The sequence below is a fragment of the Sebastes umbrosus genome, chromosome 18, assembly GCF_015220745.1.
Source record: "Sebastes umbrosus isolate fSebUmb1 chromosome 18, fSebUmb1.pri, whole genome shotgun sequence".
NCBI classification, from domain to species: Eukaryota; Metazoa; Chordata; class Actinopteri; order Perciformes; family Sebastidae; genus Sebastes; species Sebastes umbrosus.
This window is the reverse complement of record NC_051286.1, coordinates 1,885,313-1,898,040: the sequence shown is the minus strand read 5'-3', so window position 1 is coordinate 1,898,040 and position 12,728 is coordinate 1,885,313. Positions and strand designations below refer to the sequence as shown.

The following is a 12,728-nucleotide window of genomic DNA, read 5'->3' as shown; positions in this document are numbered from 1 at the left end:
AGAATTTATTGCGATTTTTGTTGAAATATTTCATGAAAAAAAGTCATAGTAGTATTTTGTAAAATTTCATGAAAACATATCATAGTAAAACATGTCGAAATGTATTTGAAAAAAAGTCATAATATAGTATGTCGAAAAATTTCATGAAAAAAATTCATAGTAAAGTATTTCGAAAAATTTCATGAAAAAAGTCACAGTATAGTATGTCAAAATTCGGAAAAAGAAGTCAGTATAGTATGTCGAAAAATGTCTTAATTTCTTCTTTCTTCTTCTGTTATAAATCTTTGGTCCCCAGCTCTACTAAACTGACTGACATGTAATATTGTTGTCGTACTCTTAATATCTCATGTTCTTCCTCTGCAGACTTGATGAAACAGGACTCAGTAGCAGGAACGCGAGACTCGTCACGGCCTCACAGTTAAAACAATCAACAAGGATGCAGAGCTGAAGAGCTTTCAGGACAAACTGTACGCCTCCAAACTCTTCAGACCTCCGAGCTTCATATCGGAGGACTATCTCTCCCTTCGGGGTGAACAGACATTTCGGATGTCCGTCGTCATCTGCAGCCGCTCGCGGCGTGGCGACGACGCCGAGGAGCTCTGCAGCATCGATCGGGTGGATATCGATCGACCCTGGACTGTTTTTTGTACACGGACTCTGTTTCTGTAGTAAATAGGTTGTTTCAAAACACACAGGACTCAGTGAGATCATCTCAAATCTGAAAACGGAGCCTCGCATCAGGGATCTCTTCACATTCTCACCATGTTCTTTTGTACAGTTCAAATAGACAAAACAATGTTTAAATGTTATAGTTGAAAATACAAATTGAGTTGAATAAGAGACGCCGTTTTCCTTCGTTTCTTTAAAACGGTATTTCAGCATCGTGACACCAAAACAGGAGAGAAAGAACGAGCAGAGCGGTGAGTGAAACATGGAATGCTTTTATTCATCTGTTAAAGAGAGAGAGAGATCAGCGTTAGAAAAGTGACGGTGGACAAAAGGCAGTGCTTCCCGAGGAATGATTGTAAATGTGTGGAACAGAAACATGTTCTTGTACACTTTGAGGGAACATTTTTGAGGTCATGACTCGGGTGTTGAAACCAATACTGGGGTCTTGATCGTAGAATGTGTTGCCCCTTTTACACTCGGCATTAACAGACAGGGAAACGACTCGTCTAACCGGGTATCCTGAAGGCATTCTGATGTTTGTTTACACGCTTTTTTAATCAAACTTGAACCATCTTTGAAATGCAAATTCAGATCTTTGAAGACGTAACTCTGTGTGAACCTGAACTGATGCAATTTTAAGAGTCTATTGTTTCTTCAGCGTGTAAACTAAACCCCTCGTCTAGACATCGTTCGACCCGTAGATCACCAAATCCAAACTTCCTGTCGCTCTTATCCAGACTATCAGACCGTCAGTGTATCTCGGGTTCATTCGTTCATTGATTTCCGAGGCTGCGTCCTCTGCATGTTAATGCCGTTCGTACAAAGGGGATCAGCTACAACGAGACAGATCTTCAGACAATCTAAAGTTGTGCAGAGGAGAGCGTCAAGAAGGAAAATAGAAAGCTCAGGGAACTTGGCAACCTCAGGTGAGTAAAGGTGGAACGTCACAGCAGATTGTCTTTAAATCTTTTTTCATGTACCCGTCGAAAGGAAGCGTGTTTTTTTTTTTTTTTCTTAGTTTTGCGTGATTTATTGCTTCTCGTGCCCGAGCCACTGAAGTAGAAACTGTTCTTTTGAAAAATAAAACGTTCACATTCCAGTTGGAAGTATCACCGTAGGCTGCACAGACTGCACTTCTTCAGTGTTCAGTGTATGAATGTTCCAGTTCAAGGCTGAGTACCACCAGTGCATCGTACAGAGTTAATGACGATAGCTTCTCACGCGGCAGAAAAAAAATTCCAATCTGAGATTTTAATTTTTCTGGAATCAAATGAAACAAATGGATGTCAATGGAAAACTGCCTTGGGAATCACTGCGTTGGCAAATTATGTTTCCTCGTGTAAAAAGATCAAATTTGAAGATGGTATGAAGGATAATTTTTTTTGCAGCACTGACCCGCGAGGAGTTGCATAATTATTATTTCACATTTTCTGCTTCGCTTAATAAACGCAGACAACAAAATTAATCACAGAGCTGAATTAATGCTCCGGCCCACCCCCGAAAACAAAAAACAAAACCCAACGAGGGTTTCAAAGTTTGGATCGACGTTTGGTCTCAAAGTCGAATGTTTTTTGGACCTTTTTCTCATTAACTTTTACACATTAAATCACACAGAGTGAGAAGAAAAAGAAGAATCACTACATGAACAAATCAACGAGGTCTCAAGTTACATTCGGTTGGAAAGACAAAAGGTAAAATAAAAAAAAAAGTAAGTATTAGCAAATATTTGACTTAATTCTGAGTGCAGTCGCTCATGCAGCGCCGCTTCACGGTGAGCGCCGCCTCACGGGGTGAGCGCCGCCTCACGGTGAGCGCCGACGGCTCCTTGTGCAAGTGTTTTTTCGCCCTGTAAGAACCACATGAAGACAATGTAAACAGCAGGTTTTAAGTCGGAGAGGGATCACCAGCTAGCTGTTAAAAGATGGAAGCGACACACCGGTGAGACTTCAGTGTAATAATCAGGAATGCATAATTACAGAGGAATTAAGTTTTGGGGAGGCAGCGTGTTTGAACGAAACAGAAAGTCCTACTTCTGGCATTGCAACCCTGTTAAAGTAGTATTAAGGCCTCGTAGTTAGACTTGCAGAGATGTTACGGAGAACAGAATTCCTTGGAAAACCACCAGATGTGATAATTTAGTATGATTTTTCTGCATAGGGTTCAATGCAAAACTTCCCTGCCCTCGCCCCCCCCTCCCCCGTCGAGGAACTGAAAGCCAGCACGAACAAAAAACGAGAGAAACAAAAGGACAGTTGAGAGAAATCGTTGTTCACGTGAACGCCCTGCAGTCAGAACCTGGTGCAGTACGCTCACACTGTCATCTGTGTTAGGTAGCTGGTGCGTTTGTCCCTTTGTTTGCAGTGAGAAGCCCTCGCCCCCCCGGCCGGGCTCCGTCTACTTGAACATGCTCTGCAGCATGGCGGTGGCGTAGGTGGGGCGCGCCTGCCGGCTCTCGATGGCGCTACGAAGGTACTGGATCCCGCCGCAGCGCTCCCAGATCTCCTCGAACTGCCGTGGGAGGATCTCGGCTCCCCTCTTCCTCGACAGGCCCGTCTCCTCCAGACTCAGCTCGCACATCTCCATGTCGTCCTTTCCTGGAACATGAAAACATGTTTCAACAACAACAAATTCAGAGTATAGTATGTCGAAAAAGTCGTAAAAAAAGTCATAGTACAGAATGTCGAAAAAAGTCGTTAAGAAGTCCTAGAATAGTATGTCGAAAAGTCGTAAAAAAGTTGTAGTATGAACTATATAATTTTTTATGGTCCACTATACTGTGAAAAATGTTTGATTTTTATCATGGCATACTATACAATGGCTTTTTTTATGGTATTATACTATCATTTTTAAGGCATACTATATTATATACGTTTACGCTATTTTTTTTACGACATTATACTATGACATTTTTAGGACATTTTTTTATGAATTTTTCATCACATACTATACTATGACATTTTCATGATTTTATTTTTACAGCATACTGTACTATAACAAATGTTTTTATTGCATACTGTGACTTTTTATGATTTGTTTTTACAGTATTCTTACTATCACATTTTTCATGCTATATTATACTATGACAATTTTTTAGGATTTTTTTTACGGCATGTTATACTATGACATTATTTATGGCATACTATATCATGGCATTTTATGATTTTATTTACAGCATACTATACTAAAACATTTTTTATGAATGTTTTTATGTCACTTTTTATGATTTTTTTTATTGTATATTATACAATGACATTGACATTTTGTATGGTATTTTACTATGATATTTTATAAGGCATTTTCATTATATTTTTACAGCATACTTACTACCACATTTTTATGGCATTTTTTATGATTTTTTTGCATCATACTATAATATGACTTTTTTTTAGGATTTCTTTACGGCATACTTTACTATGACATTTTTATGGCGTACCATACTATGACTTTTTAATTACATCTTTATGAATTTCTATGGCAATACTATAGACTATATCATGACATTTTTATGGACTGGATAAATGAGACTTGGATTTTAGTGTGTGAGAGTTTATAAACAGATGATTTTATAAAGTTTTGCTGTTAAACTTTTCTCCGTTTTTGGATTCTTCGTTCAACGCCGAGGGATTCGAGAAAAACAAAGTTTTCTTTAAGAATTTAAGGTAAAATGGGCTGGTAAATAACTGATTTACAAATAGTCATTTTGGGGGTGAGGTAATTTCCTTTAATTAATCCTTAAATGTGTAATATGTTGGGATATTTCACTTTTAAGGCTGGCGTTAATCTATCTATTTCTGTTAACTGAACTAAAATTGCATAATTAAAAAGGTTTTACTATCTTAATACCTAAAGTCAGCGATTATTTAATTCTCCTTTAAACAGTTGGTTTGGTGAATTTTGGACTTGAGTTGTGTTTCCTGAATAAGAAGTGTAACAACAGCAGCCGTTGAACTCCAGCAGACTGAATATTTCACTCCCTGAACACACTCAACGACGGCAATTTACATTCCGTCAGAACAACCCGGCCCATCTGCAGCTGTAAAGGCAATAACAAGTTCCAGCAGTGAGTGCATTGCCAACAGTTATATGAGGTAGTTAGTCAGCCACATACTGCTGCTGTCTGGGAACCCCGATGCACCAAAATACCAACTATCTCACTACAATATGAGCCGTTTGTGATTGACGACGACACGACGACGACGTGGTTTCATAAACCCCAGAGTTCACAAACATTCCTCCACCCCAACAGACGACTGTAATCCTCTCAGTGAAATGAAGTGGTGGAATAAACGGCGGTAGGAGTCTGGAGGTCGTTAACTCATCAACACTCGTACACTTTGACAGATGGCTAAACAAAAACAACTTTTCTCTTTTTAGTGTTCCGACTCGTCGTTTAGTCAAATCTGTGTTTTTTACAGCTCGTTGTGGCACAAACACCGTTAACACCCCAACTGGTGCTTTTCATTTATTTGAAGCTGAGAAGAAGAGTGACGTCATGATAGTTATGATTCTAATAACACGTCAACAGTAACTACAAAAATCTGATAACATAATAAATGGAGCTGTCACAAAGTTAACGTGATAATAACGTGTTAACGCTAGTTTGTTTCAACGCCACTAATTTCTTTAACGCATTAGCGCAACTTTTATTTTTTGGTTTAGGTTTGACTTAACATTAAGTGGCGGGTTATAAAACAGTGTTCTACAGATCGTAGAAGAAACACTGGATAAAATGCCTCTAGAAAGTTTATGTCCAGACTTCCGGTTATGGCGTGCCACAGCTTTTAGTCTACTTCCTCCTTTCCCTCCGTCTCCTCCTCCTCGGGGTTGTACTGACCTGCCACCAGGACGATGGGGTGTTTATCCGGGTGCAGCTCCATCTGCCTGGCGATCCAGGGCCCGTCGAAGTGAGCGTACCACCAGCCCTTCTTCTTGTTCGTGGGGTCTTTGTACTGGTCGCCCGGCCGGATGAACGGGATGCGGAAGTAGCGCTGCTGCCGGTTCATCGCCACCTCGTACTGCCGGGCCGGGATGGGCGGGGCCGGGTTCTGCTGAGCTGTTTCATCGGATGGAGAGAAGAAAAGAAAGTTAGGCGTCTTCTACAGCTGATAGCAACCAATCAGGAGCCAGCGACCATGTTTACATGCAGCCTGGGGGCAGTTAATGGGAGAGATGGTCAAAATCTACTTAGCAACAGCCTTATTCCTGTTTATCAACCTGTGTTTTAACTCATGGAGACTTTAAAGGTCCCATATCGTGCTCATTTTCAGGTTCATGTTTGTATTTTGGGTTTCTACTAGAACATGTTTACATCCTTTAATGTTAAAAAAAAACTTTATTTTCCTTATACGGTCTGTCCGAATATACCTGTATTCACGCTCTGTCTGAAACGCTCCGTTTTAGCGCATTCCAATGGAATGGCAACGGAATTGCGTTGCTAGGAAACAGCTTGGGTCCATGTCTACTTCCCGTCAGCTGATGTCACTCACATACACACTGCAACAGGAAATAAACTGTGACACATTTAGTATGTTTATGTTTTAAAACTACGAAATGGTCTAAATATTGTAGATTTGTGACATCACAAATGAACATCAATCAGAATAGAGTATTCAACAAAGTCGTGTGTTAAATGTTGGCTTGTAAAAGTGCCCTAAGATATAGTATATAAGGCTGAGACCATGCTAAAAAAATATATTTGGTGGCTTCACAAAAGAAAAGAAAGAAAATCATCAAAATAAACTTTCAATAAACTCAAAGCCAGTAGCAGTTAGCTTAGCTTAGCATAAAGACTGGAAACGGGGGGAAACAGCTAGCCGTTGCATTAATAAAGAACAGCTTTTAAAGGTCAATTTGCATTCCTGCTACAGTTGTTAAAACACAGGTGAATTCACTGGAATATGGCTCAGGTAAAAATAAAAATAAGCAAATAAGGAACAAAGAATCCCCGTCAGCCCAGGCGTGTTGAAACATCCGTTGACTTCCCTTTATAAACACCCATTCAGTGGGTTCACTTCTTCTCACTGCATGTAAACATTAAGCTGTTCTCAGATCAGCTTTGAATAATGAACCCATCCCCTGCTCGTCCTGCCGTTAGAGGAAGGTCAGCAGAGGTCACTGCAGCGCTGCCGAACGGAGGGAAGAAAACCAGCGAGACATGAAGCGGTGCAGATGTTTTATGGAGAGGTTTGCATACTCGTGTGAAACATTGCATCTTTCTACGAAGTGGAGCGTAAAATAAGCATCTACAGAGACTCAGGAAGCTTCTCTACGTGGCAAAGAAACTGCAGCTCGTCATTTCATTTTTAAAATCAAGAAAGAAGCATAACGAAATCACTTCTTTCCAACTCAGCTTTCAACTAGCTTGTTGAAGGGAATTTATCAATTTCTGTGACACTACGATGACAGAACCTGAGTGATAGTATCAAGAGAAATCTTCTTTCACACGTTGATTCCAAGATTTAAACACCAAACAACCATCTGTTTCAGAGCAACACATCACTTCACCATCACCAACCAAATGGCGCCGTCACACCGCCTTCCAAAAGGCGAGGAATTGAAAAAGACCAACAACTTTTAGAGAACTTCACCAACAAAACAAATCAGGCAGTTTTTGTTTAGAAAATGCAGAACTATTCTCCCGAGAGGCTCTTGAACTCACCGCCCTGCTGGAGGCTCTCAGGTTGTTGATTACTGCTTGTTGTACTTCCTCCTGAGTACCAGAGTTCCTTTAGTGACTCACTGACGGGTCGAGAGCTGCTTTACGGTTTCAATGCTGACGTAAACGAGAGAACGTTTGACCTGTTCGTACCCTGGATGTATTAAGAGAACTGGATCCGGCGTTGGAGGCGGGGCCTCGTTCATTCCTATGAGAGTTACTCAGTGGAGCATGAAGCCTAAACGGCTCGACGTCCCGGTGGAAAAGTACCCGGATCATCCTGCGATCTTCCGCATCCATTGGGCCCATGGAGCAGACGCAGCAGCGTTTCCTTTAACTCCTCCTCCCGGCCCTCGCTCCTTTAACTCCTCCTCCCGGCCCTCGCTCCTTTAACTCCGCCTCCCGGCCCTCGCTCCTTTAACTCCTCCTCCCGGCCCTCGCTCCTTTAACTCCGCCTCCCGGCCCTCGCTCCTTTAACTCCTCCTCCCGGCCCTCGCTCCTTTAACTCCTCCTCCCGGCCCTCGCTCCTTTAACTCCTCCTCCCGGCCCTCGCTCCTTTAACTTCTCCTCCCGGCCCTCGCTCCTTTAACTCCGCCTCCCGGCCCTCGCTCCTTTAACCTCTCCTCCCGGCCCTCGCTCCTTTAACTCCTCCTCCCGGCCCTCGCTCCTTTAACTTCTCCTCCCGGCCCTCGCTCCTTTAACTCCGCCTCCCAGCCCTCGCTCCTTTAACTCCGCCTCCCGGCCCTCGCTCCTTTAACTTCTCCTCCCGGCCCTCCCTCCTTTAACTCCGCCTCCCGGCCCTCGCTCCTTTAACTCCGCCTCCCGGCCCTCGCTCCTTTAACTCTTTTTGGGCCCAATGTCATCACGTGACGGACACAGAAGTTGTAGTAACGCCGTTTGGCCGCTACGAAAGTCGACGATGATAACGTTGAAAGATCAACGACCGGCGCTCTTCCTGGGAGCTTGGTGGCCGTTGTCAAAAAAGCACCCGAGTTTCGCCTCTTTGCTTCTAAACTCTTTGACGGAGAGGAGTTGATCCAGAGGGAGTCACCGTGGCCGTAGACTTTCCAAGTAGCTCGTCCAACACTGCATTTCACCGTGCCATCTTCTGGTGTGACCGGGCCTCAGCACTGCTGATGAGTTTTAAATGTTTTGGGTGTCAGAAACGATGGTTGGATAGCAGCGAGGGGATGGATGAACGAGATGAGATTGGTGTGATTTGCATGAACTGACCCTTTAAAGAATGTGTGATGATAAAATTCTGAATGAAAAACATTAAATTTGATCATTTTCCAGCCAAAATAAAACACAAACATCAGCAGATTGAATCTAGCAGCAGCTTCAGCCTTCAAACAAACCCACTTCAGTGTGTGAGAGCTGCTAAAGACAGCCTGGTACTCAGCACCGGAGGCCTCGTATGGCTGAATGGGCTGTTATGTATCTAAAATCTTCATTAAGTCAGGAGTGAATGGAGTGAAGTGTTCAACGACGACACCTTTTACAACGTTTCTCTTCCAGCCAGCGAGCGCGGTGGCCTTTTTGCCTCCCGTCACGCTCCTGTAACCGTGATGCTATCATCTGCCGCCAAACAGACCGCCCTGAAAGCCTCCCGTCCTCCTCTCTCTCTTTCTCTTTCTCCTTTCCTTCCCTGAGAAGAATTCCCCCGTGTGGGAGCGCTATGAATAACAGCGGGCCTGAAGAGCTCGGAGGAATCACCTCGGCTCTTTATCAAAGCGCCGCAGCCGTCTGGGAGGCGTCTCACAAATGGGGCGAGAGCCGGCGCCCCGGTGCACCGGTCATGAAGACGGAACAGCGGCTTCGTGCCTCAAAATCACTCAAATAATCTCATCCACACACGTCTGGATAGAGGCAGCGGTTACCATGGAAACCCATCCACCACCCTTCCTCCTCCTCCTCCTCCTCCACCACCAACTGAGCAGCACAAACCAGAAGCAACCAGTGATCCCAGTTAGGAGCAGACCTCTACCATGTTGGGGGGGTCGGGCGGGTTAATGAAGGGTTTGGGGGGGGTAGCTCTGCTGTTAGTAGCGTTACACACTGGAGGACCACTTACATGCTGCCTTCACAGGAGGTGTGTGATCTGAAAGTAAACATGCCAGGTTACACGGAGGAACACGGCAGGAAGTGATGCAACACAGCAGCAGACAACACAGCAGCAGACACGGTGATTAACAACAAGTGGTTTCATTAGACGGACATGAGAACAAACAACAAGAGAATGAAAGGACAAATACTGTTGATATATATACGATGATAACGAAGCTCGACATGGCTGCTTCTACTCCGACTAGAATCGATCATGAGATGTGTTCAGATGTGGTGACAGAATGATAAAAAGAGAAGAAAGAGTGAAAAGGATCTGGTTTTTCCGGCTACAAAATAATGACCCTTCAGTAGATTAGTTAAAGCAGTGGTTCCCAACCTGGATAGAGAACGTATATTGTTAAAGGGACTATTTGTAACTTTCAGAAATGCTTGTTAACAGCGACACCTGTGGCCGTGAAATCAACGAAAGTCGGGCTCGCGCTTGCTCGCTCTAAATATGCCTGAACGAGCATCGCTCAAAACAGTGAGGAGACACAAGTCAGCTAAAAGCACAATATCACTCTATATTTCAGCTGCTTGGCAGTAATGTTAGCTGACCAGACCAAGGTCTCTCCATGAATCAATGCTGATCCTAGTGTTGGCTTTTCCCGCCTCAGCCTCCCGACCGTGGCCGGAGGGAATGGGGGAGACGCCGGAGTTTTGGTCGGAGACGATAACGTTTCTCTCTGCGGAGCCCCGTCACTTCACAAGACACGGGAAACCTCTGTTGGTCTGGAGGAGCTGCAGCAGTTATTTCTGCACAAACGTCCACTGAACATTCACTAGATATTCTCAGAGCTAAACTAACTCTTCTGCAGTGTGGAGTGAGCAGCATGCACGTGAGAGGTGGAGCGAGCTGAGCGAGAACGCGCGCGCTGTCTGAGTGAAGGCAAGCAGGCAGAGGAGCAGAGGCAGCGGCCACACGCGAGTCGGGACACATGCGCGCTCGCATATATCCCGACCCGGTACATTTATACGCTTAGAAAGTTACAAATAGTCCCTTTAAGATAGATGTAATCATTTCCAAAATTCACAACATGTTTTTATCTAATGAAATATTCTGCTTCAATCCATATTTGTTAAGATGACTGACCCCACGGTGACACATGTAGGAGCGTCTCAGGGATATTTACTTGAGATTGAAATCTTATTTAATATAGAAAAGTACTCAGACAAGATACAGTTATCATATGAAACTAGAAAACCTGATAAATCCATCGGTACCACCCGTGTCGTACTAGCTCGTCATGAAGGAGGTTAAATAACGCTCCAAACTTACGCTACATTTCTGCGAGGAAAAACGGTCACGTCCATGTTCAAAGGGGTCCCTTGACCTCTGACCTCCAGATCAGTGAATGTAAATGGGTTCTATGGGTACCCACGAGTCTCCCCTTTACAGACATGCCCACTTTATGATAATCACATGCAGTTTGGGGCAAGTCATAGTCAAGTCAGCACACTGACACACTGACAGCTGTTGTTGCCTGTTGGGCTGCAGTTTGCCATGTTATGATTGGAGCATATTGTTTTATGCTAAATGCAGTACCTGTGAGGGTTTCTGGACAATATTTGTCATTGTTTTGTGTTGTTAATTGATTAATAACGATAAATATATACATACATTTGCATAAAACAGCATATTTGTCCACTCCCATGATGATAAGAGGATTAAATACTTGACCAAAAAAACACTTGTATTTGCTTTAAGAGGGTTTTTGAATAGAGAAGAACACGTCTGAGATTTGATGCCTGACTAGTCTTCCTCTCAGACTGGAGGGTGATGACAGTGACGAAGGTCCTGGGACAGATTCACACCTCAGATAATCATATATATACCTGTCACCTGGCTTCACACACACACACACACAGAGAGAGAGCCAGGACTCCCATTAATAACAAACACTTAATGATTGTGTCACCGTGAGGCCGATCGGCAGCAGGACGAAGCCGAGCGAGGGGGATGAAGGGTGGGAAGTGGGGTGTGTGGGCTCGCGGTCCAATCAGTAGTCTGAGCAGAGCACACAATAGAACGGAATAAGAGCTCTCTGTCGTCATGACAACTCCACGACGTGCGGCACAAGGAGATGTGGCGATGGCGGAGCGGGCGGAGAGGTGAGAGACGGAGTCCGTTTGTGTCTGAACATCGTCGGGCACACGGCGGGGGTCACCAGTCAGCAGGGTTCAGACTTTAAATGTGGAGGTTTGGTCCACATTAAAGACTTCAGTCAGACTTAGAAAATAGATATTCCTCAGTGATATTACTGTGAAACATCAACCTGTTACATGACAGTGTGTATGCACACATAAACAATACATATCCCCACACGTTACCTGGTATTTATAAAAGAAAAACACGCAGTTCTTCTTTATGCTCACCTCACAAATACAAGCAATCTGAGTGAAAAATAAGACGAGATGAAATCGACTGTATTTGTCCTGTAAATGAAGCTTAAACAGAATCTCACAGTTCAGACCAATATCATTTAAATAAGCTAATAAAACCTTTTCCTGAAGCACACTATCCGTTAATTAAACATCCTATAACAGAGCAGTAATGAGTCGTAGTGTCGTACCGTAGTCGGTGACTGATTTGGGCGCTCGCTGCGGCTCCGTGTCCGTGTTTCTCTTCTTGTTCTTTGACTTCCAGGCGTGGTAAACTTTGAGCCGGCGGTGGAACTCCTCTCTGCAGGCGGCCAGCAGCTCGATGTCTGTGGACGACACAGATTCAGAACAATCAGTAAGATAAGATAAGATATACTTTTATTGTCCCCGTGGGGACATTTTTCCTGGACTCCGTCCAACTGCAGTTACAAACACTAAATTAAAACAGCATCAACAACAATAATAAACAATTCCACATCAGACAGGGAAACAGTTTCACAGAAACAGACGTTTCAACACATACACAGTCCACGTATGTAATGGCACATACTATCGCACACACTATCACAAGAAAAGAACAAATACGGAGAATATTACTACAAGTAAATGCCAGAATTATGCTTTTTCTCCCCTCGTAAAGACGACCTTTAAGAACACGGAATTTCTGGTCCAGTAAGTTTGCATTTTGTACCAACTTGGAATAGCAACAACGCCGCCTTTCAACCATTTATCCATGACTTTTAGATTTCTATTTCCTCAGGTTGGTGGGAAACTCTCATGTCTTGTCTGCTTATTAACATTAGAAGGTTATTGTGAATGTAAATATTAAATATTAAACCTTACTGACAGAAAGGTAAAGCGGCTGTGGACAGGAGCAGCAGAAAAAACGGATTTTAGCCACCTAAAGCCACCTTTT

At 43.6% G+C, this 12,728-nt stretch overlaps 2 protein-coding genes across 2 annotated transcripts in view; one reads left to right on the top strand and one right to left on the bottom strand.

Annotated features, from left to right (window-relative positions):
• The window catches only part of LOC119476732 (titin-like), a 65,628-nt gene extending 64,788 nt beyond the window's left edge, over window positions 1-840 (top strand). Inside the window, exon 18 of the mRNA XM_037750207.1 lies at window positions 364-840. The gene's annotated coding sequence lies outside the window, so the exon portion shown is untranslated. The remainder of the gene's footprint in view (window positions 1-363) is intronic.
• Window positions 841-925: 85 nt separating this feature from the next.
• The window catches only part of myo6a (myosin VIa), a 135,665-nt gene continuing 123,862 nt past the window's right edge, over window positions 926-12,728 (bottom strand). The window contains exons 33-35 of the mRNA XM_037750206.1: window positions 12,004-12,138; window positions 5,504-5,722; window positions 926-3,263 (exon numbers count right to left, since the gene is read on the bottom strand). Of these exons, the coding sequence (XP_037606134.1) occupies window positions 3,064-3,263; window positions 5,504-5,722; window positions 12,004-12,138 (554 nt within the window). The 3' untranslated portion in view covers window positions 926-3,063. The remainder of the gene's footprint in view (window positions 3,264-5,503; window positions 5,723-12,003; window positions 12,139-12,728) is intronic.